The sequence below is a fragment of the Cherax quadricarinatus genome, chromosome 24 (assembly GCF_038502225.1).
Source record: "Cherax quadricarinatus isolate ZL_2023a chromosome 24, ASM3850222v1, whole genome shotgun sequence".
NCBI classification, from domain to species: domain Eukaryota; kingdom Metazoa; phylum Arthropoda; class Malacostraca; order Decapoda; family Parastacidae; genus Cherax; species Cherax quadricarinatus.
In genome coordinates, this window is record NC_091315.1 from 11,124,172 (window position 1) to 11,151,814 (window position 27,643).

Here is a 27,643-nt window from a genome sequence, read left to right on the forward strand (position 1 = left end):
TATGTGTATGAAATTTGAGTCTATTATCGAGGTGGATTCCTAAGAATTTTCCCTCTGTTAGCTTTGTGATAGGTGATCCATTTATCATTATGTTAAGAGGGACATCTGTAGCTCTGTTACCAAACTGAATGAAGTAGGTTTTGTCAATGTTTAGTGTAACTTTGTTAGTCCTCATCCAGGTAGATATTTTCTGTAATTCGGTGTTTACAGTATTGGCTAGTGTGACTGGGCTCGGGTGAGAGAAGACGTATGTGGTGTCATCTGCAAATAGTGTGGGTTTGAGTAATTGCGAAGCATTTGGAAGGTCATTTATGTATAGGAGAAAGAGAAGAGGGCCAAGGACACTTCCCTGTGGGACACCAACTGTAATTGGTTGCGTAGAAGAGTTTGCCCCATTTGTGTACACATATTGGCTTCTGTTGCTGAGGTATGACTTGAGGTAGTTGAGGGAGTGCCCTCTTATACCATAGTGTGACAATTTTACGTGGAGCAAGTCATGGTCAACTGTATCAAAATCTTTACGTAAGTCAATGAAGATCCCCAGTGGGACTTCTTTTTTCTCTATTGCAGTGTATATATGTTCTAGCATGTGTATAATAGCATCATTAGTATTTTTATTAGGCCTGAATCCAAATTGGCAGGGGTTGAGTATGTTTTGGGAGATAAGGTAGGAGTAGATTCGTTTATGAATTAATTTTTCGAAGATTTTTGAGAGAAGGTGTAAGTTGGATATTGGCCTATAGTTATTCAACTCTGTTTGGTCTCCTCCTTTGTGGATCGGGGTGACCCTTGCACATCCCCCCCAGGCGCTGTATAACCCTCTGGGTTTAGCGCTTCCCCTTGATTAGAATAATAATAATAATTTAGGGTTTTTGCAATGGATACCCTATACATTTTTATCCATTTTATATCAGCTGGTGTGGTCGACGAGCCTGGCCTTGGTGTCCTCTGAACACTGTGTCCAAGAGGTAGAGCTGGATACTGCACCATCTGTGGTCGCCCTATAAACCCCAAACAAGATTATTTTGTAACATTAAGACCCCTCAAGGAAGGTTCCTTGATGTTGGTGAGGGGCTCTTGATTTAGGGAATTGGATCTGTGCTCCAGTTCCCCGAATTAAGCCTGAATGCCTTCCACATCCCCCCCCCCCCAGGCGCTGTATAATCCTCCGGGTTTAGCGCTTCCCCCTTGATTATAATAATAATAATGTAACATTAAGTAAGGTGTAAGATAAGATTTGTTGGTATTTTTTAACCCCAGAGGGTTAGCCACCCAGGATAACCCAAGAAAGTCAGTGCATCATCGAGGACTGTCTGTCTAGAACTGCAGACACATTCATCACCTTCAAAACTACCTAGAAAACATCTTATCTCTGATACATCCCGACAGCTAACTACATAAAAACCACCTGGTGGTTCACACTTACAATCACTCACTCTCCCATTTGACTATAAGCACAGAAATACGTATCTTAATCTTAAAATAATGATATATTTATTTAATGTCTTTGCAAACAATACATTGAGATTTTATATTTACAACAGTGGGTTGCAATACAAAGAGCCTCTATTATGCCTAGGTATTATGAGCCAACTTAACATTATTGGCTTACAGACTACTTAATACTAAGGATTATATCATAGTTTTACAGTAGGACAGTAATTATTTCATAGTTGTACAGCAGATTATAAATTATAAATGAATCAAAATTTGTATAATACAAAGATATACGTATTTATAGTCTAAAATGCTTTTTGTGAAAACAATGGTTCAATTATATTCCTGTCAACAATGGATAAAAGGTTCAAAGTGATTGTTGAAGTTATGATGTGGGAGTACATAGGTGAGTAAGTGTGTACTGAGTATTTAGCATTTAGTCTAGGGTGATTAAGTGGCTTTTGAGAAGAGTCTTAAATTGATTTTCAGACCGGGTTACTTTAATATCTTCTGGTAATGAATTCCATATTTTGGGGCCCTTTATGTGCATAGAGTTTTTACATAGTGTGATATGGACACGAGGTATATCAAAAAGATATCTGTGTCTTGTGTTGTGGTCATGTGTCCTGTTTAGGTTGGTGAGGAGAAGTTTGAGTGGAGGGTTTATATTTGCGTGTATTGTTCTGTGTATGTAGTAGGCACATGAATAAGTATGAATGTTCTTAATGGTGAGCAGATTCAGACTTGAAAATTGGTGGAGTATGCTGCCGGGAGTGGGAATTTGTTATCATTCTTACTGCTGCCTTTTGCTGGGTTATTAGAGGTCTTAGGTGATTGGATGTTGTTGATCCCCATGCACAAATTCCATATGTAAGATAATGGTATATGAGTGAATGGTACAGTGCCAGGAGAGATGATTGTGGAACGTAGTGCCTTATCTTTGATAGTATGCCTACAGTCTTAGAGATTTTCTTGGTGATTTGTTGTATGTCTGTCCGGCTACTGTCAGGGTGGATACCTAGGAATTTTCCCTCTATAAGTCTTGTGACTGATGATCCATTTAGCGTAATGTTAATTGGATCATTCACAGCTTTGTTTCCAAACTGAATGAAATAGGTTTTATCAGTGTTCAGGGTAACTTTGTTAGTCATCATCCAGGCAGATATTTTCTGTAATTCGGCATTGACTGTGTTTGCTAGTATGACTGTGTTTGGGTGGGAAAATACATATGTAGTGTCATCTGCAAATAATATGGGTTTGAGTAGCTGTGATGCATTCGGTAGATCATTGATGTAAATGAGAAAGAGGAGTGGTCCAAGGACACTTCCTTGTGGGACTCCTACTGTGATTGGTTGGGTGGAGGAGTTTGCATCATTTGCATACACATATTAAGTTCTGTTACTAAGGTATGACTAGGTAGTTGAGGGAGTGGCCTCTGATACCATAGTGTGTTAATTTGGAGTACAGCAGTTCATGGTCGACTGTATCAAAAGCTTTACGTAAATCAATGAAAATGCCCAGCAGGACTTCTTTCTTTTCAAGTGCGGTATATATTAGTTCTAGTATGTGTATGATAGCATCATTTGTGCTTTTATTATTCCTGAATCCAAACTGACAAGGGTTTAATATGTTGTGTGAAACGAGGTAGGAATAGATCCGTCTATGAATTAATTTTTCAAAGATTTTAGAGAGCAGTGGTAGGTTAGATATTGGTCTATAGTTATTCAAGTCAGCTTGGTCACCTCCTTTATGGATCGGAGTGACCCTCGCTATTTTGAGGATTGTTGGGAAGGTAGACGATTCAATGGGTTTGTTAAAGAGCATTGCAATAATTGGTGACAATACTTGAGAAGCTTTTATGTACATAAAAGCAGGCAAGTTGTTTATGTCTCCTGCCTTGTTTTTAAGGGTGTGTATGATGAGCATAACTTCAGTGGGGTTGGTTGGAGCTAGGAATAGCGTATTTGGGTAGGTTTCTATGAGGTAGTCTGATGGACGGGCGTTTGTGCTTTTGTTTGCTAGATTTTTCCTATGGTGGAGAAGAAAACATTAAGTCTGTTTGCTGTTTCGGTTGGAGTGAGTAGGGGTTCATCTGATTTTGTTAGTTTGATTGCTTTGTTTTTGGATAACTTTTTAGTTCCAAGAATTTCAGATAGAGTTTTCCAGGTTTTTTTTCATATCACCTTTGATGTTATGTAATCTATTTTCATAATAAAATTTTTTTGACCTTATTAGGCTGGTAAGTGCTGATGAGTAATTTTTCGACTGTTCTCTAGTTATTTGACCTATTCTCTGCTGTTTTTCATATTTGTGCTTTGTGTTAATGGATTTGAGGATGCTTGGTGTTAGCCAGGGATTGTTCAGTCTCTTTGCTGTGATCTGTTTAGTTTTTCTGGGGCAATGTCTGTTATAGAGGCATTGGGCTTTTTTTAGAAAATTATTTATACATTCATTCATATCTGTATATGTTTCAAGCTCATTTTGCCAATCGATGTTATTCATAGCTGCTATAAAGTTGTTAACTGCTGTCTTGTTATGTAGTCTGAAGGTTACTTTAGTAATGTCTTGTGGCAGTTTGCCCAGATTAGTTATGAGAAAGGTTGGGTAGTGGTCTGTAGTGTTGTCTGTGATTATGCCTGATTTTAAAGGGGATATGGTGTTTGTCCAGATGTGGTCTATTAAGGAGATGCTTGTCTCGGTGATTCTTGTAGGTTTAGATATTGCTGGTAGCAACAGGCAGTTACTCGTTGTGTTTGTGAATTTGGTTACTTGTGGGTCCTGGTCGTGTAGTATGTTTATGTTGAAATCACCTGTTAGTAGTAGGTGGTCCTTATTCATGTGTGCATCAGTAATCATGTTTCCTAGTTTTTCACTAAAGTGATAAATGTTTGACTGTGGTACTCTGTAGATGTTTAGAACTGTGAGGGGTTTTTGCAGGTCTTTTGATTTAAACTTGGCTATGATATATTCTCCATGTTCATCTCTTGTGCAAGATTTATTGATACATTCGAGTTGATTTGAATAGTATATAGCTGTTCCTCCCCCTTGCTGGTGTGTTCTACAGTTGTGTATGGCCATGTAGCCAGGAATGGTATAGAAATCTGTAATATCAGGCTTAAGCCAGGTTTCTGTGAGTGTGATGATTGATATATTGGAATGAAGGGAACTGAGTAATGCTGTGAGGTCATCATAATATTTGCTCAAGGATCTGACATTGTGGTTAAAGATGGTTATGTCATTGCTTGCACTGAGTAATGTCTTTGCTTGGTCTGCTGTGTAGTAATTACAGTTACTGGTTGATTCGTGTAATTCATTTTGTAAAAAGTTTACATCAGGATCTATGTCTGTAATCATAGGATGAGAGTAATTTTACAAACTAGATTTTCTGAGTAAAATGATATAAGATTTTTATTGAATCTGCAACTTGACTTATGACTAAGACACCGTGATTAATTTAAAACTTGTAAAAATTTGAAAGAAAAAGGGATTATTACAGAACTGATAATTCAGTTATACACTTAAGTATCTAATAGCACCTTAATTATTTTAACAAGTGAGTTTATGAACTACAGTAGATATTTACAGTTAAAATAAAGGAGCTAATGGATGTAATAGTAAAAGAATGTATTAAAAGCAAAATCAGTAGCACAAGTTTACAAGTTTGCCTGTGATACTCCAATATAGAAACTATGTATTGTGCCAAAACAAAAGCATTCACATTGCTAAACTCACAAACTAGTATTTAGTCACTTAGTATCTAGTCAACTTACTCCACAATTTGTAATAATTTAGGGTTAAGAATTAATCTAAGTTTGCCCGAAATGCCTAGCCTTGCAAGGTGTTCTAGTGGCCCCCTCTGTAATTAATATTTTATTACATGTAAACCACGCAATAACCAAAATCTGTAAACCCCACATTGTAATCCTTATAGAGAATAAACTTTGATCTGATTTAATTTGATTTCCATTGTGGTCCTGCAGTCTTGTCCCCCAGGATGCGACCCACACCAGCCGACTAACATCCAGGTAGCAACTTATTGCTAGGTGAACAGGGACAGTAGGTGTAAGGAAATACACTCAATGTTTCCACCCATGCCGAGGATTGAACCATGGACACTTAGTGTGAGGTGAGAGGGTTGCCAACTGAGCCACGGGTCACTGAATGCTGAACTCAGATTAGAGTGCGAGTGATTTGCTCTGCTGGGGCTTGGCGAGGGGGTTCACCTGGTCTATTTATTTCCCAGGCGCTTTATGACCCTTACAGGTTTAGTACTTCTCTGTAAATGTGATTAATAATTATTTCATGTTTAATCTTTATTTTCAGGAGGATGACAGAAACACAGCTGGAAGTGTGTGTTGATTCTTTAGATTCAGCAATAGCAGCTGTTGATGGTGGAGCAGACCGCCTGGAGTTGTGCTCAGCGCTCTCAGAAGGTGGTCTTACCCCAACTCCTGGTCTCCTTGCTGCTGTCAAAAAGCACATTAGCAGACCTGTTGATGTGTATGTTGGCTTACTTTACTGTTTTATGTTCATGTACATATACAGTGGACCCCCGCATAACGATCACCTCCGAATGCGACCAATTATGTAAGTGTATTTATGTAAGTGCGTTTGCACGTGTATGTTTGGGGGTCTGAAATAGACTAATCTACTTCACAATATTCCTTATGGGAACAAATTCAGTCAGTACTGGCACCTGAACATACTTCTGGAGTGAAAAAATATCGTTAACCGGGGGTCCACTGTATTTGGTATACAGGATTGTGTGTACATGTACTCATAACTAATACCTGGAGAGGGTTTCAGGAGTCAGTGCCCTCACAGCCCAGTCTATGGTGGCTCAGGACCTGATCACCCAGGCTGTTACTGTTGGCTGCACACAAACCGACATACAAACCACAGCATGGCTGGTCAGGTACTGACTTGAGGTGCCTGTCCAGCGCCTTCTTGAAGACAGCTAGAGGTCTATTGGTAATCTCCTTTATGTATGCTGGGAGGCGGTTGAACAGTCTTGGGCCCTTGACACTTATTCTGTTGTCTCTTATTGTGCTAATGGCGCCCCTGCTTTTCATTGGGGGGATGTTGTATCATCTGCCGAGTCATTTGCTTTCATAGGGAGTGATTTTCGTGTGCAAATTTGGTACTTATCCCTCTAGGATTTTCTGAATGTATATAATCATGTGTCCCTCCCACCATGGTAGTTTTTTATAAGTAAAATTATACATTTTGTTAGTCCCTAAATCGAAGAAGTGATGACTGACAAAGTTGCTCACACTGTAAAATTCTGTATTGGGATTATCAATTCAAGCTCACATTGGTAAATATGTTTCTTTTTTTTTTGGGGGGGGGGGAGTCTCCCTTCTTTGGTGGGAGATGACCACTGAGGTAAATAAATAAATAGATAAATAAATAAACTTTTATTCAGTAACTTTCAAAAAGATGCTTACCACCATAGGAACAGGACCTTTTTATTATTAATGATGATTATCTTTCTTAAATATACTACATTGTACAGCCCCAACACAATGAAATTGCATTTAAATTAATAATTTTATAGATGATTAATTTTGCTGCCAGAGTAGTTAGTTTATTGTGCACCCCATACCTATCCTGTGGACAGTAGCATAAAATGTATGGATATGCAAAGGTTCTAGGAACTAGGCCCCAAAAGGGTTAACTGGAATACGTCTGGATTTACATTGACAGTTGACTTAGCTGTTGCAAGCAAATTTAGGAAATTTGCTTAATATGTTTGGTATCTTATTTTCATTAATAATATATCTTGATGTATCACATAGGTTATTATACAGGCTATTGCTATATTCCTCAATAAGTGGATAATTAAACATTCACTGTTCAAGATAGTGACCATTCCTTTTTTATACTATTCTAACTTCAATAACAAATTTTTATTGGGACATTAACATTTAACCTTTTTGCCTGTAAGCCTAATACAGTGGACCCCCGGTTCACGATACTAATCCGTTCCTGAGAGCTCATCGTAAACCAAAAATATCGGAAAGCGAATCAATTTTCCCCATAAGAAATAATGGAAATCAAATTAATCCGTGCAAGACACCCAAAAGTATGAAAAAAAAAACTTTTACCACATGAAATATTAAGTTTAATGCAATAGAATAGTAATTACAATAACAACAATAATAATAAATAACAATAAATAATGAAAGAATAATTGACACTTACCTTTAATGAAGATCTGGTGATGATTGATGGGATGGGAGGAGGGGAGTGTGTGGATGGTGTTAGCATTTAGAAGGGGAATCCCCCTCCATTAGGACTTGAGGTAGCAAGTCCTTTTCCGGGGTTACTTCCCTTCTTCTTTTAATGCCACTAGGACCAGCTTGAGAGTCACTGGACTTCTGTCGCACAACATAACTGGCAGCCTCACCATGACTAATCACACTATGTATACCACTACGATTCTTAAATCTTTCAAACCAACCTTTGCTGGCCTTAAATTCACTCACATCACCACTAGTTGCAGGCAATTTTTTTACCAAATCGTTATGCAACTGCCTAGCCTTTTCACAAATGATTGCTTGAGAGATGCTATCTCCTGCTATCTGTTTTTCATTTATCCACACCAATAACAGTCTCTCAACATTTTCTAATACTTGCGGTCGCTGTTTCGTAATCACAGTTACACCTTTTGCAAGAACAGCTTCCTTGATTGCCGTTGTCTTGCTCGCTATAGTAGAGATGGTTGATTGGGGTTTACTATACAACCTGACCAGTTCCGACACACGCACTCCACTTTCGTACTTTGCAATTATCTCTTTCTTCATTTCAACAGTCATTAGCACCCTTGGTCTCAAAGGGATGGCACTGGAAACTTTCTTGGGGCCCATGGTGACTTATTTTGCAAAAACAGGCACCAAAAACAGTGATAATATGGATAATATGGAATGTACCGAATGTATCCTTAGATGCACGCACACTGGCTGGCTTGTAAACACTGGCACACACGGGGCAGTTCAGGCCACACATGGACACGTCTCGTACGAACCACATCGCATACCGGGTTTTGTATCAGGAAGCAAGGCAAATTTTCTGCGATATAATGCATCAGTTACCGGATTTATCGGATACCAATAGCATTGCGAACCGGGGGTCCACTGTAACATATTATAAATTAATTACAGAATTTTCATGAAGCTATAATACTGCAGTCATTTATTGTTATCCCAGATGGCAGACTAGACTGTCACTTCTAGATATATCCTGCATTTGGTTACATTGACAAATACAGTGGACCCCCACATACCGTTGGCATCACATACCGTTTATTCCGCATACCGCTCACTTTAATCGCAAAAATTTTGCCTCGCATACCACTCAAAAACCCGCTCACCGCTGTTCGTCCGAGACGCGTCCAATGTGCGCCTTAGCCAGCCTCACATGTTCCGCCGGTGGCATTGTTTACCAGCCAGCCTCCGCGGTAGCATCCAAGCATACAATCGTAACATTTCGTATTATTACAGTGTTTTAGGTGATTTTATCTGGAAAATAAGTGACCATGGGCCCCAAGAAAGCTTCTAGTGCCAACCCTACAGCAATAAGGGTGAGAATTACTATAGAGATGAAGAAAAAGATCATTGATAAGTATGAAAGTGGAGTGCGTGTCTCCGAGCTGGCCAGGTTGTATAATGAACTCCAATCAACCATCGCTACTATTGGTGGTACAGCTGCTGCTGCTGCTGCACTGTCAGCTGCTGCTGCTGCTGCTGCTGTAGCATCGTCTGCTGCTGCTGTAGCATCGTCTGCTGCTGCTGTAGCATCGTCTGCTGCTGCTGTAGCACTGTCAGCTGCTGCTGCTGCTGTAGCATCGTCTGCTGCTGCTGTAGCATCGTCTGCTGCTGCTGTAGCACCGTCTGCTGCTGCTGTAGCATCGTCTGCTGCTGCTGTAGCATCGTCTGCTGCTGCTGTAGCATCGTCTGCTGCTGCTGTAGCATCGTCTGCTGCTGCTGTAGCACTGTCAGCTGCTGCTGCTGCTGTAGCATTGTCTGCTGCTGCTGTAGCATCGTCTGCTGCTGCTGTAGCACCATCTGCTGCTGCTGTAGCATCGTCTGCTGCTGCTGTAGCATCGTCTGCTGCTGCTGCTGCTGCTGTAGCATCGTCTGCTGCTGCTGTAGCATCGTCTGCTGCTGCTGTAGCATCGTCTGCTGCTGCTGTAGCATCGTCTGCTGCTGCTGTAGCATCGTCTGCTGCTGCTGTAGCATTGTCTGCTGCTGCTGTAGCATCGTCTGCTGCTGCTGTAGCATCGTCTGCTGCTGCTGCAGCATCGTCTGCTGCTGCTGTAGCATCGTCTGCTGCTGCTGTAGCATCGTCTGCTGCTGCTGCTGCTGTAGCATCGTCTGCTGCTGCTGCTGCTGTAGCATCGTCTGCTGCTGCTGTAGCACCGTCTGCTGCTGCTGTAGCATCGTCTGCTGCTGCTGTAGCATCGTCTGCTGCTGCTGTAGCATCGTCTGCTGCTGCTGCTGCTGTAGCATCGTCTGCTGCTGCTGCTGCTGTAGCATCGTCTGCTGCTGCTGTAGCATCGTCTGCTGCTGCTGTAGCACTGTTGTTGGTGTGGCTTATTGAGAATATACCAAGAAACAATTAACCCCAGAGGATTTTCCACCCAGGATAACCCAAAAAAGTCAGTGTCATCGAAGACTGTCTAACTTATTTCCATTGGGGTCCTTAATCTTGTCTCCCAGGATGCAACCCACACCAGTCGACTAACACCCAGGTGAACAGGGAAAAATGCCTGGAACTAGTGCTCATATTGGTGAATTTAAAGCCAGCAAAGGTTGGTTTGAGAGATTTAAGAATCGTAGTGACATACACAGTGTGATAAGGCCTGTTCTGGAAGAAAATGCCAAACAGGACCTACAGTACTCAGGAGGAAAAGGCACTCCCAGGACACAGTGTCTCATCAGTCATTGCTGCATCTTCAATAAAGGTAAGTGTCATTTATTCTTCATTTAGTAGACTAGTACATGCACAATATATACTGTGCATGTACTACTCTACTATTGTGCATGTATCCTTCTCTTTGTGTGTAGGAAAATGTATATTTCATGTGGTAAAAATTTTTTTTTCATACTTTTGGGTGTCTTGCACGGATTAATTTGATTTCCATTATTTCTTATGGGGAAAATTCATTCACATACCGATTATTTCGCATACCAATGAGCCCTCTTGCACGGATTAAAATTGGTATGCGGGGGTCCACTGTACAGTGGTCCCTCAATAATTGTCCAGCCTGAAAGTTGTCCATTTCGGAAATAGTCCTGTTTTTTCGTCAAAATATTGGCTCGCAAATGGTCCGGTAACTCGCTAATAGTCCTTCGTTCCGGACGCGTACTCACGCTCTGAGCCGCCTCGGCCTTTCCTTCCCAGCCAGTGTGCCATTGTTTACCTGTGAGCGACGGTCCCCTCATGTGCTCCAGTGAAATATTTCATAATATTCCATTTATTTTAGTGCTTGCAAGTTATTTAAGTGCTAAATAAGCTACCATGGCTCCAAAGAAAGCTCCTAGTGCCAAGCCTTTGGTAAAGAAGGTGAGAAATACGATTGAATTTAAGAAAAACATCATTAAACAATATGATAGTGGCATACGTGTGGGCAAACTGGCCAGGATGTATAACAAATCCTATACAACCATATCTTCCATCATAGCCAAGAAAAAGGAAATCAAGGATGCTGTTGTTGCAAAGGGGGTAAATATGCTGACAAAAATGAGATCACCAGTACTTGAAGATGTTGAGAAGTTATTATTGGTGTGGATAAATGAGAAACAATTAGCAGGAGATAGTCTTATGACGTCGCTTATTTGTGAAAAGGCTAGGCAGTTGCATGACGATTTGGTAAAGAAATTGCCTGCAACTAGTGGTGATGTGAGTGAATTTAAGGCCAGCAAAGGCTGGTTTGAGAGATTTAAGAAGCATACTGGCATACACAGTGTGGTAAGGCATGGTGAGGCTGCCAGTTCGGACCACAAGGCGGCTGAAAAATATGTGCATGAATTCAAGGAGTACATAAACAGTGAAGGACTGAAACCTGAACAAGTGTTCAATTGTGATGAAACAGGCCTCTTTTGGAAGAAAATGCCAAAGAGGACCTACATTACTCAGGAAGAAAAGGCGCTGCCAGGACACAAGCCTATGAAAGACAGGCTGACGCTAATGTTCTGTGCTAATGCTAGTGGGGATTTCAAAGTGAAGCCGTTACTAGTGTACCATTCTGAAAATCCCAGAGTGTTCAAGAAAAACAATGTTATGAAGAGTAAATTGTGTGTGTTTTAGAGATCTAATAGTAAGGCATGGGTCACAAGGGACATTTTCGTCGAGTGGTTCAATGAAGTGTTTGGCCCTAGTGTGAAGAATTACCTCCTGGAAAAGAAATTGGATCTCAAGTGCCTCCTAGTAATGGACAATGCACCTGCTCATCCTCCAAACTTGGATGACCTAATTCTGAAGGAGTTTGGGTTCATCACAGTAAAGTTCTTGCCCCCGAATACCACTCCTCTCCTCCAGCCCATGGACCAGCAGGTCATTGCAAACTTTAAAAAACTCTACACCAAAGCAATGTTTGAAAGGTGCTTGAATGTGACCTCAGACACTCACTTGACCCTACGAGATTTTTGGAAAGAACACTTCAGTATTCTCCATTGCGTAAGCCTTATAGGTAAGGCTTGGGAGGGAGTGACTACCAGGACTTTGAATTCTGCTTGGAGAAAATTGTGGCCAGATTGTGTCCACAAGAGGGATTTTGAAGGGTTTGGGGCTGACCCTGATGAGCCTATGTCAGTTGTTAAATCCATTGTGGCACTGGGGAGTTCCATCGGGTTGGATGTGAGTTTGGAGGATGTGGAAGAGTTGGTGGAGGACCACAACAAAGAGCTAACCACTGAGGAGCTGCAAGAGCTTCAGCAGGAAGAGCAACAGATTGCAGCTCAGAATCTTCCTGCAGAGGAGGAGGAAGAGAGATGGAGGAAGGTGCCTTCAGAAATTAAGGAGATTTTTGAAATGTGGGGTAGGATGGAAAGATTTATGGAGAAACATCATCCAGAGAAGGATGTTGCAAGCCATATCGACAACTTGTACAGTGACAGAGTCTTGGCCCATTTTAGGGAAGTTTTAAAGAGATGCCAGAAACAGAGCTCTCTGGACAGTTTTTTTGCGAGACAGGAATCCAGTGACTCTCAAGCTGGTTGGTCCTAGTGGCATTAAGAAACAGAGAAGAGAAGTAACCCCAGAAAAGCAATTGGTACCCAAGGTGTTGATGGAAGGGGATTCCCCTTCCAAACAGTAAATCATCCAATCTGTCTCGTCTCCTTCTCCAGTCTTCCATACACAAAGAAGAATCGCCAATAAAGGTAAGTGTTATTCTGTTAATATTTAATTCATCATGTGCCACTGTATTGTTTATGTGCCACATCTATATTTCATTTTTTTTTAACATTTCTGGGTGTCAGGAACGGATTAATTGAATTTACATTATTTCTTATGGGGAAAATTGATTCGTAAATCATCCATTTCGATAATAGTCCCGCTTCCAGGAACGGATTATGGACGATTATTGAGGGACCACTGTATTTTATTTCCCTTAAAATATTTATTCTTAACCTGTAAATGGTCCAAGCAGATCTACATTCACATGTGTAGTGCTACAAAAGTAGATCTACGTTTTTTTTACATATTTTCAAATGTAACAAAAAAAAAGTAGATCAAAGTTTTTTTACACATTTTCAAATGTAAAAAAACAAAAAGATCTACTTTTTTTACATACTTTCAAATGTTGAAAAAACGTATATACAGTGGTCCCTCGTTTTTCGTAGTTCTCGGGAATCATAGATTTCGGAAATCATAGGGATATTTTCGTATAAACATGGGCTCGCTAATCATAGGTTGACTCGCGAATAGTAGTTCGTCTGGGGCATGTACGCACGGTGTGAGCCGGGGCGGCCTCCCTACCCAGCCAGTCTGGCATTGTTTACCAGTGAGTGAAGGTCCCCTCACGTGCTCCTACGAAATATTTCATAATATTCCACTCATTTTAGTGCTTGCAAGTGCTAAATAAACTACCATGGCTCCAAAGAAAGCTCCTAGTGCCAAGCCTGTGGTAAAGAAGAGCTCACCACTGAGGAGCTGCAAGAGCTTCAGCAGGAACAGCAACAGATCACAACTCAGAATCTTGCTGCAGAGGAGGAGTAAGAGAGATGGAAAAAGGTGCCTTCTTCAGAAATTAAAGAGATTTTTGCTATGTGGAGTAAGATGGAAAGTTTTATGGAGAAACATCACCCTGACAAGGTTGTTGCAAGCCATGTTGGCAACATGTATAGTGACAAAGTCTTGGGCCATTTTAGGGAAGTGTTAAAGAGACACCAGAAACAGAGCTCTTTCCACAGTTATTTTGCGAGACAGGACTCCAGTGACTCAAGGTGGTCCTAGTGGCATTAAGAAACAGAGAAGAGAAGCAACCCCAGAAAAGCAATTGGTACCTGAGGTGTTGATGGAAGGGGATTCCCCTTCTAAACTGTAAACAATCCAATCTCCTCCTCCAGTCTCCCATACACTAAGAAGAATCTCCAATAAAGGTAAGTGTTATGCTGTTAATGTTTCATTCATCATTTCCCATTGTATTGTTTATGTACTACATCTATATTTCATGTAAAAAACTCTTTTGTTTTAATACTTCTGGGAGTCAGGAACGGATTAATTGTATTTACATTATTTCTTATGGGGAAAATTGATTCGAAAATCGTAGATTTCGATAATAGTAGCAACTCCAGGAACGGATTAACTACGAAAAATGAGGGACCACTGTATACATTTGGACCGTTTATGGGTTAAAATTTGTTTTCAGTACATTTTAAAAAATATTCAATATTTTATAGGTACAGTAATATTAGTTCAGTACGTATTCATAAAATTGTACAGTATTACTTTCGTGTACCTACACTTTGTATTATTATTTTATTAACAGGGAATGCTAAACATGTAGAAGTCATACACTGCCTGGGAAATGGAAAGTAATCAGATTTGATCTAAGGAAGGAAAAGGCAGCCTGATTTTTTTATATCATGACCCTTCACTGCTATCTAGGCACCCCTCTTTGTACTGCATTACTATATGAAAAGATTTAATTTCCCCTGTTTCAGTAACTTAAATTTTTTTACTAATATCACATCTGTGTGTTACAATTCCACACAATATTTTTTAAACATTTGATAAAATTACCAGTAATGGTAATTACTGTTTAAGACTTACAGTTCTTAAATGTGCTAATGTATTCTAGGTTTTGCATAGTGCGTCCACGAGCCGGCCCTATGGTGTATTCTGAAGGTGAAGTTGAGGTTATACTAAAAGATGCAGAGATTTTGAAAAATACTGGAGCAGATGGCTTTGTATTCGGTGCACTGAATGCTGATGGCTTAATTGATAAGAAGTTGTGTAAACAATTTAGAGAGGTAAGATTTTTAGTGACAAGGGATGATGTATATATATATTGTGCCAACATGTTGAGGAAGGGAAAGTGTCATTTCAACAAAGAGTGCAGGTACTTCTATCCAGAAGTGTGTAAAGCTTCAACACAGTACAGAGAATGTTATGACCTGAGCTGCCCAGACCACCATATAAAAGGAATGTAGCACTACAGAGAAAGCAGAGAAAGGGAAAATGGACAGCAATCTTTTTTAGACATAAAGAAAAGTGATCAAACCAAAGAAAGAGACAAAAAGAGGGAATGGCACAGAGAGGCCAGATGGGCAGCAAATGGGACATATCAACCCAGGCTTCAGCCCAACAGGGCCAAATAAACAACCAAAGGCAAAGTCGGTACTGGAGAAACCAGGGGCCATACCAGGTAGTACATCACCAGTGGCACTAACAAAACACAAAGCAAGATAAAACAACCCAAATGGTAGCTCCTGTTTCATATTTGCAAATAATCAGGGTTTGAAATCAAATAAAAACGACAAAGTTAGTTATGTCAGTGGGCTCCTAACAGAAGCGAATGCCATGTTTGGAGCATTTACAGAAACACATACAAGGAATGTTTTGGACAGAGATATAAAGATAGAAAACTACGTATAACATGTACAGATGTGATAGAATTAATAGGTCAGGGAGGAGTAGAAGTCTATGTAAAGGATACTTTCTGTTGCACAGAAGTGCTGAACTCTACGAATGATATACACATATGTAAAGTAAAAGGACACAAGTGCAACTAATGTGACATTTTATTGTGACAACGTTTCGCTCTCCAGGAGCTTTATCAAGTCATTACAAACAATACATGGACACAGAGGGTATATAAAGGCTCAGAGTGAGGTGCAATACTAGTGAGGTACCATTTCGATGTTCACTAGTGGTGGTAGTAGTAGTAGTAGTGACAAAAGTAATACAATATGGTAGAGCAATTAATTCGTACATGAGAAAAAGGATATAAAAGCTATTACTTGGGTAACATAAAAATAGGTTGGACAAATATAGACTGGAAAGAGGCAGCTTGTTTCAGTGTTCACTCCTTGTAATTTGCTTGTGTAGTATAACAGGAGAGACTATGTGATGGCAGGGTTTACTGTTTTCAGGAGGATTCTTGCTAAGACTTCGGAGATGGTGAAACTACCATTGTTTTGTTTAATTGTATTCGAAACAGCGATCAGTGCTGATTCAAGGCACTTGTGTCTGCGGAAATTAGTTTCTTTGATCACTAATTGGGCGTCTCTGAATTTCATGAGATGATTGGTGGAATTTCGGTGTTGTACACAGGCGTTGTTCAAGTTATCGTTCCTACATGCGTAAATGTGTTCATTGAGGCGGGTGTCGAGGTTTCTTGCAGTTTCACCTACGTAAATCTTGTCACAGCCTCCACAGGGTATAGTGTAAACTCCTGCATTGACTGGTTCGTGATGCTTGGATTTTGTCCTGGTTAGATCCTTTATTGAAGTGCTAGAAGTGATGGCGACTCTGGTGTTAGCTTGTGAAAGTACTTTTGAGACGTTCAGTGCAACCTGGCTGTCACTAATACTACTACTACTACCACCACTAGTGAACATCGAAATGGTACCTCACTAGTATTGCACCTCACTCTGAGCCTTTATATACCCTCTGTGTCCATGTATTGTTTGTAATGGCTTGATAAAGCTCCTGGAGAGCGAAACGTTGCCACAATAAAATGTCACATTAGTTGCACTTGTGTCCTTTTACTTTACATATTGTCAGTAATTCTACCAACTTTATTACGATATACACGTAGTAGAAATCCTAGGCATTAAAGTTGAAAATAGGAATTTGGTAATTATCCTAGTACGTATACAAACCACCATTGGCAACTGCTGAGGAATTCCCAGATCAGCTTAGGAAAATAGAGAGCTATGTGGATAGGCTAGAAAATCCCACACCAAATATTTTACTCCTTGGAGATTTTAATCTCCCTCATGTAAAATGGAAGATAGCGCAACGTAATGTTATACCAGAAATATCTCCAGGAAGCACCCTGGCTCAACAGGCACATACCAGGGAACTAACGAGGCTTTGTGAGGAGTACTTGTTAAACCAAAATATAATTGATCCCACTGGAAATAAAAATACCCTGGATTTGATATTCACAAACAATGAGGAACTAATCAGAGACATAACAGTTACTAAAACAATATACAGTGGTACCCTGGGATACGAACAGCCCAAAACTCGAACAATTATGTAAGTGTGTTTATGTAAGTGCTTTTGTAAGTGTATTTTTGGGGGTCTGTTGGTAAGCCATGCCTCTATCCATGCTAGAACTTTCATATTCATACTCATATTCATTCATTCATAGAGTTTATTTGGACATGATACATAGTTGTACAAGGAATTATAGTTGGGTGTACATGCCAAAACCCCCTTGTATGCAGAGCATTATGGGCAGGCTTAAAATTAACTTAAAATTAACAAGCAATGAAAAGTTCACTGGTAAAAATTACCGTAAACAATTTACATCATGAAGTACAATTGAGTATTTGAAACAGTGAAATTTGAACATTTCGATATTGAAGCATTATAGTTGTACAAATTTGTCGCATTACAATGTGTAACAAACAAGATGATCAATTTAAGATTTAAGTAATTGGGAGAATTATTGGTAATGTTAAATATTGAGTGTTGATTATTTAGTCCTGGGTGAGTAAGTGGCTGTTTAGAAGAGTCTTAAATTGATTTTCAGGCCTGGTTACTTTAGTATGTTCTGGTAATGAATTCCAGATTTTGGGGCTTTTTATGTGCATAGAGTTTTTACACAGTGTGATATGGACACGGGGTACATCAAAAAGAGATCTGTATCTTGTGTTATGGTTGTGTATCCTGTTAACCCTTTCAGGGTCCAAGGCCCAAATCTGGAGTCACGCACCAGTGTCCAAGAATTTAAAAAAAAAAAAATTTGTTATTTTTTCTTATGAAATCGTAGAGAATCTTTTTGTGAAGGTAATAAAACAAAAAGTACGAAATTTGGTGGAAAATTGACGAAATTATGCTCTCGCGAATTTTGATGTGTCAGCGACATTTACGAATCGGCGATTTTGCCGACTTTGACTCCTATTTTAGGCCAATTACATTATTCCAATCAACCAAATTCTTAGCTATTTTACTAGTATTACTTCTATTCTATCGATTGAGCACAAGAAATCGCCAAGTCAACTGTTTCAACTACAAAATAAAGTGATCGGAAATTGTTAATTTGGCCAATTTAACACAAAGTTCAAAATATTCCAATTTCAAAATAGGGTCCAGAATAAACAATGTGGGCATTCCTGGCACTAAACTAACGTTTCCTCTGTTCATTAGTTATGTTTTGAGGCTTTACAAATAAATTCCATTTTGATTTTTTATTCACATAATGAATTTTTATTCACACCAAAAAATAGAAGATTTACTGTTATGCAATACTGTAATAATTGTATAAATATCATCACCATATTTGTGAATGTATATTAGACCCACCAGCTGACGTGTATTAGACGTGTGAGGTCGTTTGTTTACTCTTGAATATCGGCAAAAATTTAACATTTCCGCTACTTTGAGCTCAGTTTCAAGCCATTTCCAGTGCTAAAACCAATCAAAATCATCTCTATTTCTGTAATATGTCTTCCATTCTATCAAATGAGACCAAGAAAACGCAAATACAACTATAAAAAACATACGAAAAAACACTGCAAAGTTGCTGTTTTAATCGAAAAATCATGATTTAAGTTTTTTTCTCTCATTATACACAGTGTGCTGCAGGATCTGTTTTATGTGGTGCACATATACCACATAGATGTATTCTCTCATATCTAGGCCCAAATGTACCACTCACAGTTTATCAGAGTGAGCTGAGCTCATGGCGTAGATCTACGGTTTGGACCCTGAACATAAAGCCGTAGATCTACGGGACGGACCCTGAAAGGGTTAAGGTTGGTGACAAGAAGTTTGAGTGGAGGGTTTATGTTTGCATGTATTGTTCTGTGTATGTAGTAGGCACATGAATAAGTGTGGATGTTCTTTATGGTGAGCAAATTTAGACTTTTGAATAGAGGTGGAGTATGCTGTCACGAGTGGGAATTTATCATTCTGAGCGCAGCCTTTTGCTGGGTTATTAGCAGCCTTAGGTGATTTGATGTCGTTGATCCTCATGCACAAACTCCATATGTGAGATAAGGGTAGATGAGTGAATGATACAGTGCAAGGAGAGGTGATTGTTTAACCCATAAACGGTCCAAGCAGATCTACGTTCACATGTGTAGTGCTACAAAAGTAGATCTACGTTTTTTTTACATATTTTCAAATATAATAAAAAAAAGTAGATCTACGTTTTTTTACACATTTTCAAATGTAAAAAAACAAAAAGAAGATCTACTTTTTTTACATACTTTCAAATGTTGAAAAAATGGATATATACGTTTGGACCGTTTACGGGTTAACATAGTACCGTATCTTTGATAGTATGCCTACTGTCTTAGAGATTCTCTTGGAAATTTGTTGTATGTGTCTGGAATTTGAGGCTACTGCCTAGGTGGATTCCTAGGAATTTTCCGTCTGAGTCTTGTGATGGGTGATCCATTTAGTGTTACGTTAAGTAGAACATTTGCAGCTCTGGTTCCAAACTGAATGAAATAGGTTTTGTCCTATACCATGAGCTGCCACTTTTCTTAAGAGTCTCTTGTGAGGTACTCTATCGAAGGCTTTACTAAAATCCAAATAAACAATATCATATTCTTTATCACTGTCTACTGCCTCAAGTGTTCTATTGAAGAACGTCGGTAAATTTGTCAGGCAGGAACGACCTTTCGTGAACCCATGCTGAGAATCATTAATCAAATTATGCTCTTCAAGGTGTCTTCTAATAATGTCAGCTCTAATTGATTCTAATAATTTGCCCACTTTAGATGTCAGGCTTATTGGACAGTAATTTGAAGGAATGGACTTATCCCCTGATTTGAATATAGGAACCACATTAGCCATCTTCCACATCTCTGGCTCAATACCAGTAAGGATGGATGCATTAAACACACTCATTAATGGCTAAGTTCCATCTTGCATTCCTTTAGTACCCTGGAAAACAACTTGTCGGGTCCCGGGGACTTATTTTGCTTCAGTTTGTCTATCTGTTTGATAACCATGTACCTCATGACAGTAATGTTAGTTAATTTGAATTCATCTGGAACTGAATAATTGTTAATTTCTGGAATCTCATTTTTATCTTCCTGTGTAAAAACTGACAAAAAATAGTCATTAAATAAGGAACACAAATCCAGCTTGTTATCTGTCACCTATCCATTCTCATTTTTCAGAGGTCTTACTTTTTCCTTCACCTTCGTCCTATATACTTGAAAGAAGCCCTTTGGATTGGTCTTTGATTCATTAGCAACTCTAATTTCATAGTCATGTTTAGTCTTTCTAATCTCCTATTTTACTTCTCTTTTAAGCTGAACATATTGGTCAGTAAGATTAACCTCTCCTCTTTTGATGCGCCTATAAATTCCTCTTTTCTCCCCTAATAGATGCTTTAGCCTCCTGTTAACCCATTTGGGATTGTTATTATTAGACCTAATTTGTCTCTGGGGAATGTATATACTCTGAGCATGTTGTTCATTATAAAGAAAAAAATCAACACATCCCTTCGTAATCATAAGTATGATCATAGTCAATAGAATCACGAGCTAGGTAACCCCAATCCAGATTAGACAGGTGTTCCCTAAGTCTATTATAATCAGCAGAACAAAAATCAGGGATTTTACCGTATTATCATTATTCTTGTATTCCCAGTTAATGCTAAAAGTGATGGATTTGTGATCACTTGTGTCAAGCTCTTCAGCGATCTCCAGATTTAATGAATGGTTTTGAAAACCGACAAGTTGAAGAATTGAGACACTTATGCAACATAGGGGAATCTTTATTGAAGAAATGTTTTGCCACAGAGTGGCTTCATGAGTCCAATACATGGGATCTTGGTACAAAGACTTCTTCAACGCTTGTCCAACCTTTGGACGATGATCTACTTACACTGATGGAAAGTCCCACTGTGATCCTGCCTCCTCCTGCTTCGATTCACCTGACTGCAGTATATAAGCCACCTCTCTGGCCCTATGTTGTACTTCCTACAAGAATGATGGACTGAACACATTGATTCCAGGGTGAGGGACTGATTACCTCAATCTCCTCCTCTCCTTACCCATTTCTACTTTGTATTGGACTGATGAAACCACTGTGTGGTGAAATGTTTCTTCAATAAAGATTCCCATATGTTGCATAAATGTCTCAATTCTTCAACCTGTCAGTTTTCAAAACAATTCATCATATCTGTCAGAAACTGCAACATCATGGGATCTTGGTACAAAGACTTCTTCAATGCTTGTCCAACCTTTGGATGACGACCTACTTACACTAGTGGAAAGTCTCACTGTGATCCCGCCTCCTCCTGCTTCGATTCACCTGACTGCAGTATATAAACCACCTCTCTGGCCCTATTCTGTACTTCCTACAGCATAGGGACTGAACACATCGATTCCAGGGTGAGGGACTAATTACCTCAATCTCCTTCTCTCCTTACCCATTTCTACTTTGTATTGGACTGATGAAGCCACTGTGTGGCGAACGTTTGTTCAATAAAGATTCCCATATGCTGCATAAGTGTCTCAATTCTTTGATCTCCAGATTATTTATGAGTGTTTCATTATTTGACAAGACTAGGTTGAGCAAATTATTACCCCTGGTAGGCTCTGTTACACACTGCTTCAGAAAACAGTCCTGAACTACTTCCACAAAGTCACTGGACTCCAGATTACTGGTCAGAGAAGTCCAGTCAATTTGAAAAAAGTTAAAATCCCCTACTATCACTACGTTATTGTGTCTAGAAGCCCTAACAATTTCATCCCAAAGAAGTCTCCTTCTATCGTGATCCAAGCCTGGGGGTCGGTATATTACACCTAGAATTAGTTTCTCTTGACCTTCTACAAACTCTACCCAAACAGATTCTTTTACTAGTCTATCTGTTTTTATACCTGTTTTTATGCAACAATTGATATTTTCTCATACATATAATGCAACTCCTCCCCCCTTCCCATTACATCTATCCACATGGAACAACTTAAACCCTTGAATATTACAGTCAGTAATCATATCCCTACTCTTAAAATCATACCATGTTTCAGTTATTGCAATGGCATCAAAGTTCCCAGCACATGCTGCCAAACATAATTCATTAACTTTATTTCTTGCACTTCGACTGTTAGCATAAAATACAGTTGTATGTTTTTTCTTCTGCACATTTTTCCTATTCACCTTCACTTTTACACAATGTCTTCAATTATCACCACTCAGCATCACTCCACAACTGCTATCATCAAGCTTCATAATATCAAAGCCTAAGTCAGTATATCCATACTCATTATTTTTCATTTCTAAACCCATACCTCCAACTTATCCTAGTTTAAATTCCTAATAACCCCCTCAACTGAGCTAGCAAGAAATCCCACACCTGCCCTGGATAATTGAACCCCATCCCTGGCATACATGTCATTTCAGCCATAGAAGTTGTCCCAGTTGTCGATGAATGGTACTGCATTATCCTTACAGTGTTTGTCCAGACAACAATTAATACCAATTGCTCTGGACAACCATTCGTTTCGAACACCCCTTCTTGGCAAAATGCCACATACAACAGGGTGCCCTCCCTTCTTCCTAATTATGTCAGTTGCTGTCCTGAACCTTCTAACTAAATCCTCACTTCTATGCTTGCCTTCATCATTGCCTCCAGCACTGAGGCAGATAACAGGATTAATCCCATTACCGTTCATGATGTTGTCAAGCCGGCTAACAATATCCTCCATCCCAGCCCCAGGAAAGCAAACCCTCTGTCTCCTACTCTGATCCTTCAAGCAGAAGGCCCTTTCTATGTACCTAACCTGGCTATCCCCAACAACAACGTTTTTACCTTCCCTGGTGTGGTCCGTCGTGACGTTCCCAGTAGTCGACTCACATTCGTCGGGTAGCACGGAGAATGTGTTTGATGTTTCCACGACAATTTCCACAGCAGTCTCTTCTTCATCGTTTCTACCTCTCCATTTGTCTTTTTGATCTTCAACTTTGTTCCATGCTGTCCGGCCACTGCCTAGGTGCCCTTCTTGACCTGAGGACTCACAACAGGAGGAGTACTACAAATCCACTTGTTTTCCTCAGTCAATTGCTGTATCTCCATCTTTGCTACCCTCAATTCCTCCTTAAGCTGCTGGTAAAGTTGCTCAATGGACGGCATCTTGGTTCAGTCACAGAGAGTACACTAGACACGTCCTCACTGAGCTAAGTACAGGTCACCACACCCTCAGTACTTTATTAATATCATTTATGCACACTCTCTGCTTCCTGTCTGTGAGCCATGACTCGATCCATGAGAGCACTTTTCCCCCAATGCCATGAGCTGCCACTTTCTTTAACCCTTTGAGGGTTTTCGTCGTACTAGTACGTCTTACGCGTAGGGGTTTTTGACGTACTAGTACTCATAAATTCTAGCGGCCTCAAATCTAGTGGGAGAAAGCTGGTAGGCCTTCATATGAAAGAATGGGTCTATGTGGTCAGTGTGCACAGTCTAAAAAAAATCCTGCAGCACACAGTGCATAATGAGAAAAAAAAAACTTTGACCATTTTTTTTGAATGAATCAGCGACTTTGCAGTGTATTTTCGTATGGTATTTATTGCTGTATTCTAGTTTTCTTGGTCTCATTTTATAGAATGGAAGACATATTACAGAAATTGAGATGATTTTGACTGGTTTTACAAAGAAAGGTGCCTTGAAATTGAGCTCAAAGTAGCAGAAATGTTCGATTTTTACCAAACTTCAAAAGTAAACAAATCGTGCCAAGCGTGCAATACACGTCAACTGGTGAGTCTAATATTCTTTCACAAGTGCACCAATAATATTTATACCATTTTTTACACTAATGCAGTAGTCTGCATAACAGTAAATCTTATATTTTTTGTGAAAATAAAAATTCAAAGTGGAAAGCAAAAGAATATAAGAGGGGCCTTGAGACGTGACTAATGACTAGAGGAAATGTCATTTTAGTGCCAGGAATGTCTTTCTTGTTTATTCTGGACCCTATTCGGAAATTGGCATCTTTTGAAATTTGTGTGAAATTGGCAAAATTGCTAAATTCTGACCACTGTACTGGATAGTTGAATTTCATAAATGAGTGGTTTCGTGCACCCATTCGATAGAAAAAATGGAGTTCTAGCGAAATATTCATGTTTTTTGTCGACTAGTACAGTGAAATTGGCCGAAAATGGGGCTCAAAGTGGGCAATCGCCGATGCGTAAACATCGCCGAGACCGCTAACTTTGCGAGAGCATAATTCCGTAAGTTTTCTATCAAATTTCAAACTTTTGGTGTCTTTATGATCGGGAAAAGATTCTCTATCTTTTCATAAGAGAAAATAATTTTTTTTTTTTTAAATTTGGCCGACCCTGAGAACGAGTTTCGGAGAGGGCCTGTCGACCCTCAAAGGGTTAACAGTCTTTGGTGCGGTACTCTATCAAAAGCCTTACTAAAATCTAAATAAACAATATCAAATTCTTTATCGTGATCAACAAGCCTCAAACGCTTTACTGAAGAAAGTTAATAAATTAGTTAGACAAGAATGGCCTCTTGTGAATCCATGCTGAGTATCAATCAAATTATGCTTATCCAGATGGCTTCTTATAATATCAGCTATAATTGACTAGTAATTTGCCTACAATTGAGGTCAGGCTTATTGGGCGGTAATTTTGCGGTAACGACTTGTCCCCTGCTTTAAAAATAGGAATAACATAAGCCATCTTCCACATATCAGACACTACACCTGTTTGAAGAGATAAATTAAAAATATTAGTTAATGGTTCACAGAGTTCCATTTTGCATTCCTTAAGAACCTTTGAAAAAAAATCATCAGGACCCAGCGATTTATTTTGTTTCAGTCGGTCTGTTTGTTTCATAACCATTTCACTAGTGACTGTAATGTTACATAATTTATCTTCTTCAGGCCCACTATAAAAATTAATTACTGGGATATTGTTAGTGTCTTCCTGTGTAAAAACTGAGAGAAAATAATTATTGAAAATCGGGCACATTACATTCTCTTTGTCAGTAAGATGCCCATAGTTATTTTTAACCCTTTGAGGGTCGACAGGCCCTCTCCGAAACTCGTTCTCAGGGTCGGCCAAATTTAAAAAAAAAAAAAAATTATTTTCTCTTATGAAAAGATAGAGAATCTTTTCCCGATCATAAAGACACCAAAAGTTTGAAATTTGATAGAAAACTTACGGAATTATGCTCTCGCAAAGTTAGCGGTCTCGGTGATGTTTACGCATCGGCGATTTTGCCCACTTTGAGCCCCATTTTCGGCCAATTTCACTGTACTAGTCGACAAAAAACATGAATATTTCACTAGAACTCCATTTTTTCTATCGAATGGGTGCAAGAAACCACCCATTTATGAAATTCAACTATCCAGTACAGTGGTCAGAATTTAGCAATTTTGCCAATTTCACACAAATTTCAAAAGATGCCAATTTCCGAATAGGGTCCAGAATAAACAAGAAAGACATTCCTGGCACTAAAATGACATTTCCTCTAGTCATTAGTCACGTCTCAAGGCCCCTCTTATATTCTTTTGCTTTCCACTTTGAATTTTTATTCTCACAAAAAATATAAGATTTACTGTTATGCAGACTACTGCATTAGTGTAAAAAATGGTATAAATATTATTGGTGCACTTGTGAAAGAATATTAGACTCACCAGTTGACGTGTATTGCACGCTTGGCACGATTTGTTTACTTTTGAAGTTTGGTAAAAATCGAACATTTCTGCTACTTTGAGCTCAATTTCAAGGCACCTTTCATTGTAAAACCAGTCAAAATCATCTCTATTTCTGTAAGATGTCTTCCATTCTATAAAATGAGACCAAGAAAACTAGAATACAACAATAAATACCATATGAAAATACACTGCAAAGTCGCTGATTTATTCCAAAAAAATGGTCAAAGTTTTTTTTTTCTCATTATGCACTGTGTGCTGCAGGATTTTTTTTAGACTGTGCACACTGACCAAATAGACCCATTCTTTCATATGAAGGCCTACCAGCTTTCTCCCACTAGATTTGAGGCCGCTAGAATTTATGCGTACTAGTACGTCAAAAACCCCTACGCGTAAGACGTACTAGTACGACCAAAACCCTCAAAGGGTTAAGGGGCCCTATCTTATCTCTAACTTTTCTTCTATACATGTGGAAAAAACTTTTTGGGTTAGTTTTTGAATCCCTAGCAACTTTAATTTCATACTCCCGTTTAGCTTTTCTTATCCCCTTTTTAACGTCCCTCTTAATGTCAATATACTGATTCATAAGATGACTCTCACCTCTTTTGATATGCCTATAAATTCCTTTCTTCTGCCTTAAAAGATATTTGGGTCTATTATTCATCCATTTTGGGTCATTTTTATTCGATCTTAATTCTTTATATGGGATAAATGTTCTTTGGGCAGCATGTATAGTATTCAGAAAGCTGTCATATTCATAGCTCTCTTCGTTACCCCAATCAACAAATGATAAGTGATCTCTAAGCCCATTGTAATCTGCTAAGTGAAAATCTGGGACCATTACTGAATTATCCCTACTGTCATACTTCCATTCTATGCTAAAGGTAATTGATTTGTGATCGCTTGTGCCGACTTCCTCTGTAATTTCTAAATTATTAACAAGGGTTTCCTTGTTTGCCAGAACCAAATCAAGCAGGTTATTTCCCCTTGTAAGTTTTGTCACAAACTGCTTCAAAAAACAGTCCTGAACTCTTCTAAGAAATCATTTAATCCTAAATTCCCAGTCAAGAAATTCCAATCAATCTGACTAAAGTTAAAGTCCCCTAGAATTACTACATTATCGTGCCTTGTGGCCTTAACAATATCATCCCATAGTAATCTCCTTTGGTCCCTGTCTAAGTTTGGGGGATGGTATATCACTCCTAGAATCAATTTTTCATGCCCCTCTTTTATGCAACAGTTCAAGCAATCTCGGACATACAGTGCCACCCCACCCCCCTTACCGATACTTCTGTCTACTTGGAACAATTTAAAACCCTGAATGTAACATTTCACAAGCATGTCCCGACTTTTGAAATTAAACCATGTCTCAGTGATGACAAATACATCAATGTTACCTGCACTAGCAACTAATCTCAACTCGTTCATCTTATTCCTAGCACTACAGCTATTAGCATAATATATTTTTAAACACCCTCCTTTCTCTTTACCCTTCCTGCTCATTTCTGTTTTTCCACTAAACCTATTACTGTCCCTGTCACCTAGTCCCACTGGCTTTCCAATATCCACCTCATTCTGCCTATTACTAGTATCCCTAGAACTCATATTACTACACTGGGACTTCACTGTATTCTCGCCAAAACCCATACCACTATCTATTCCTAGTTTAAAGCCCTAACAGCTCCCTCCACTGTAGTTGCCAGTGCCTCCACCCCAGACCTAGATAAGTGAACCCCATCTCTGGCATACATGTCATTTCTGCCATAGAAGAGTTCCCAGTTGTCAGTGAATGTTACTACATTTTCCTTAGTATTTGTCCAGCCAGCAGTTGACACCAATTACCCTGGACAACCATTCGTTTCCAACTCCTCTCCTTGGCAAAATTCCACACATGA

General features: G+C 39.2%; 1 protein-coding gene across 10 annotated transcripts in view; it reads left to right on the top strand.

The window, feature by feature from the left end:
• Positions 1 to 243: 243 nt before the first annotated feature.
• The window catches only part of LOC128690823 (copper homeostasis protein cutC homolog), an 89,833-nt gene continuing 62,433 nt past the window's right edge, over positions 244 to 27,643 (top strand). For 2 of the 10 annotated variants that reach the window (XM_070088175.1, XM_070088173.1), the window contains exons 1-3: positions 245 to 427; positions 5,761 to 6,024; positions 14,744 to 14,915. In XM_070088175.1, the coding sequence (XP_069944276.1) occupies positions 312 to 427; positions 5,761 to 6,024; positions 14,744 to 14,915 (552 nt within the window). In that variant the 5' untranslated portion in view covers positions 245 to 311. The other 8 variants (XM_070088176.1, XM_070088174.1, XM_070088177.1 and 5 more) reach the window with 8 other exon arrangements.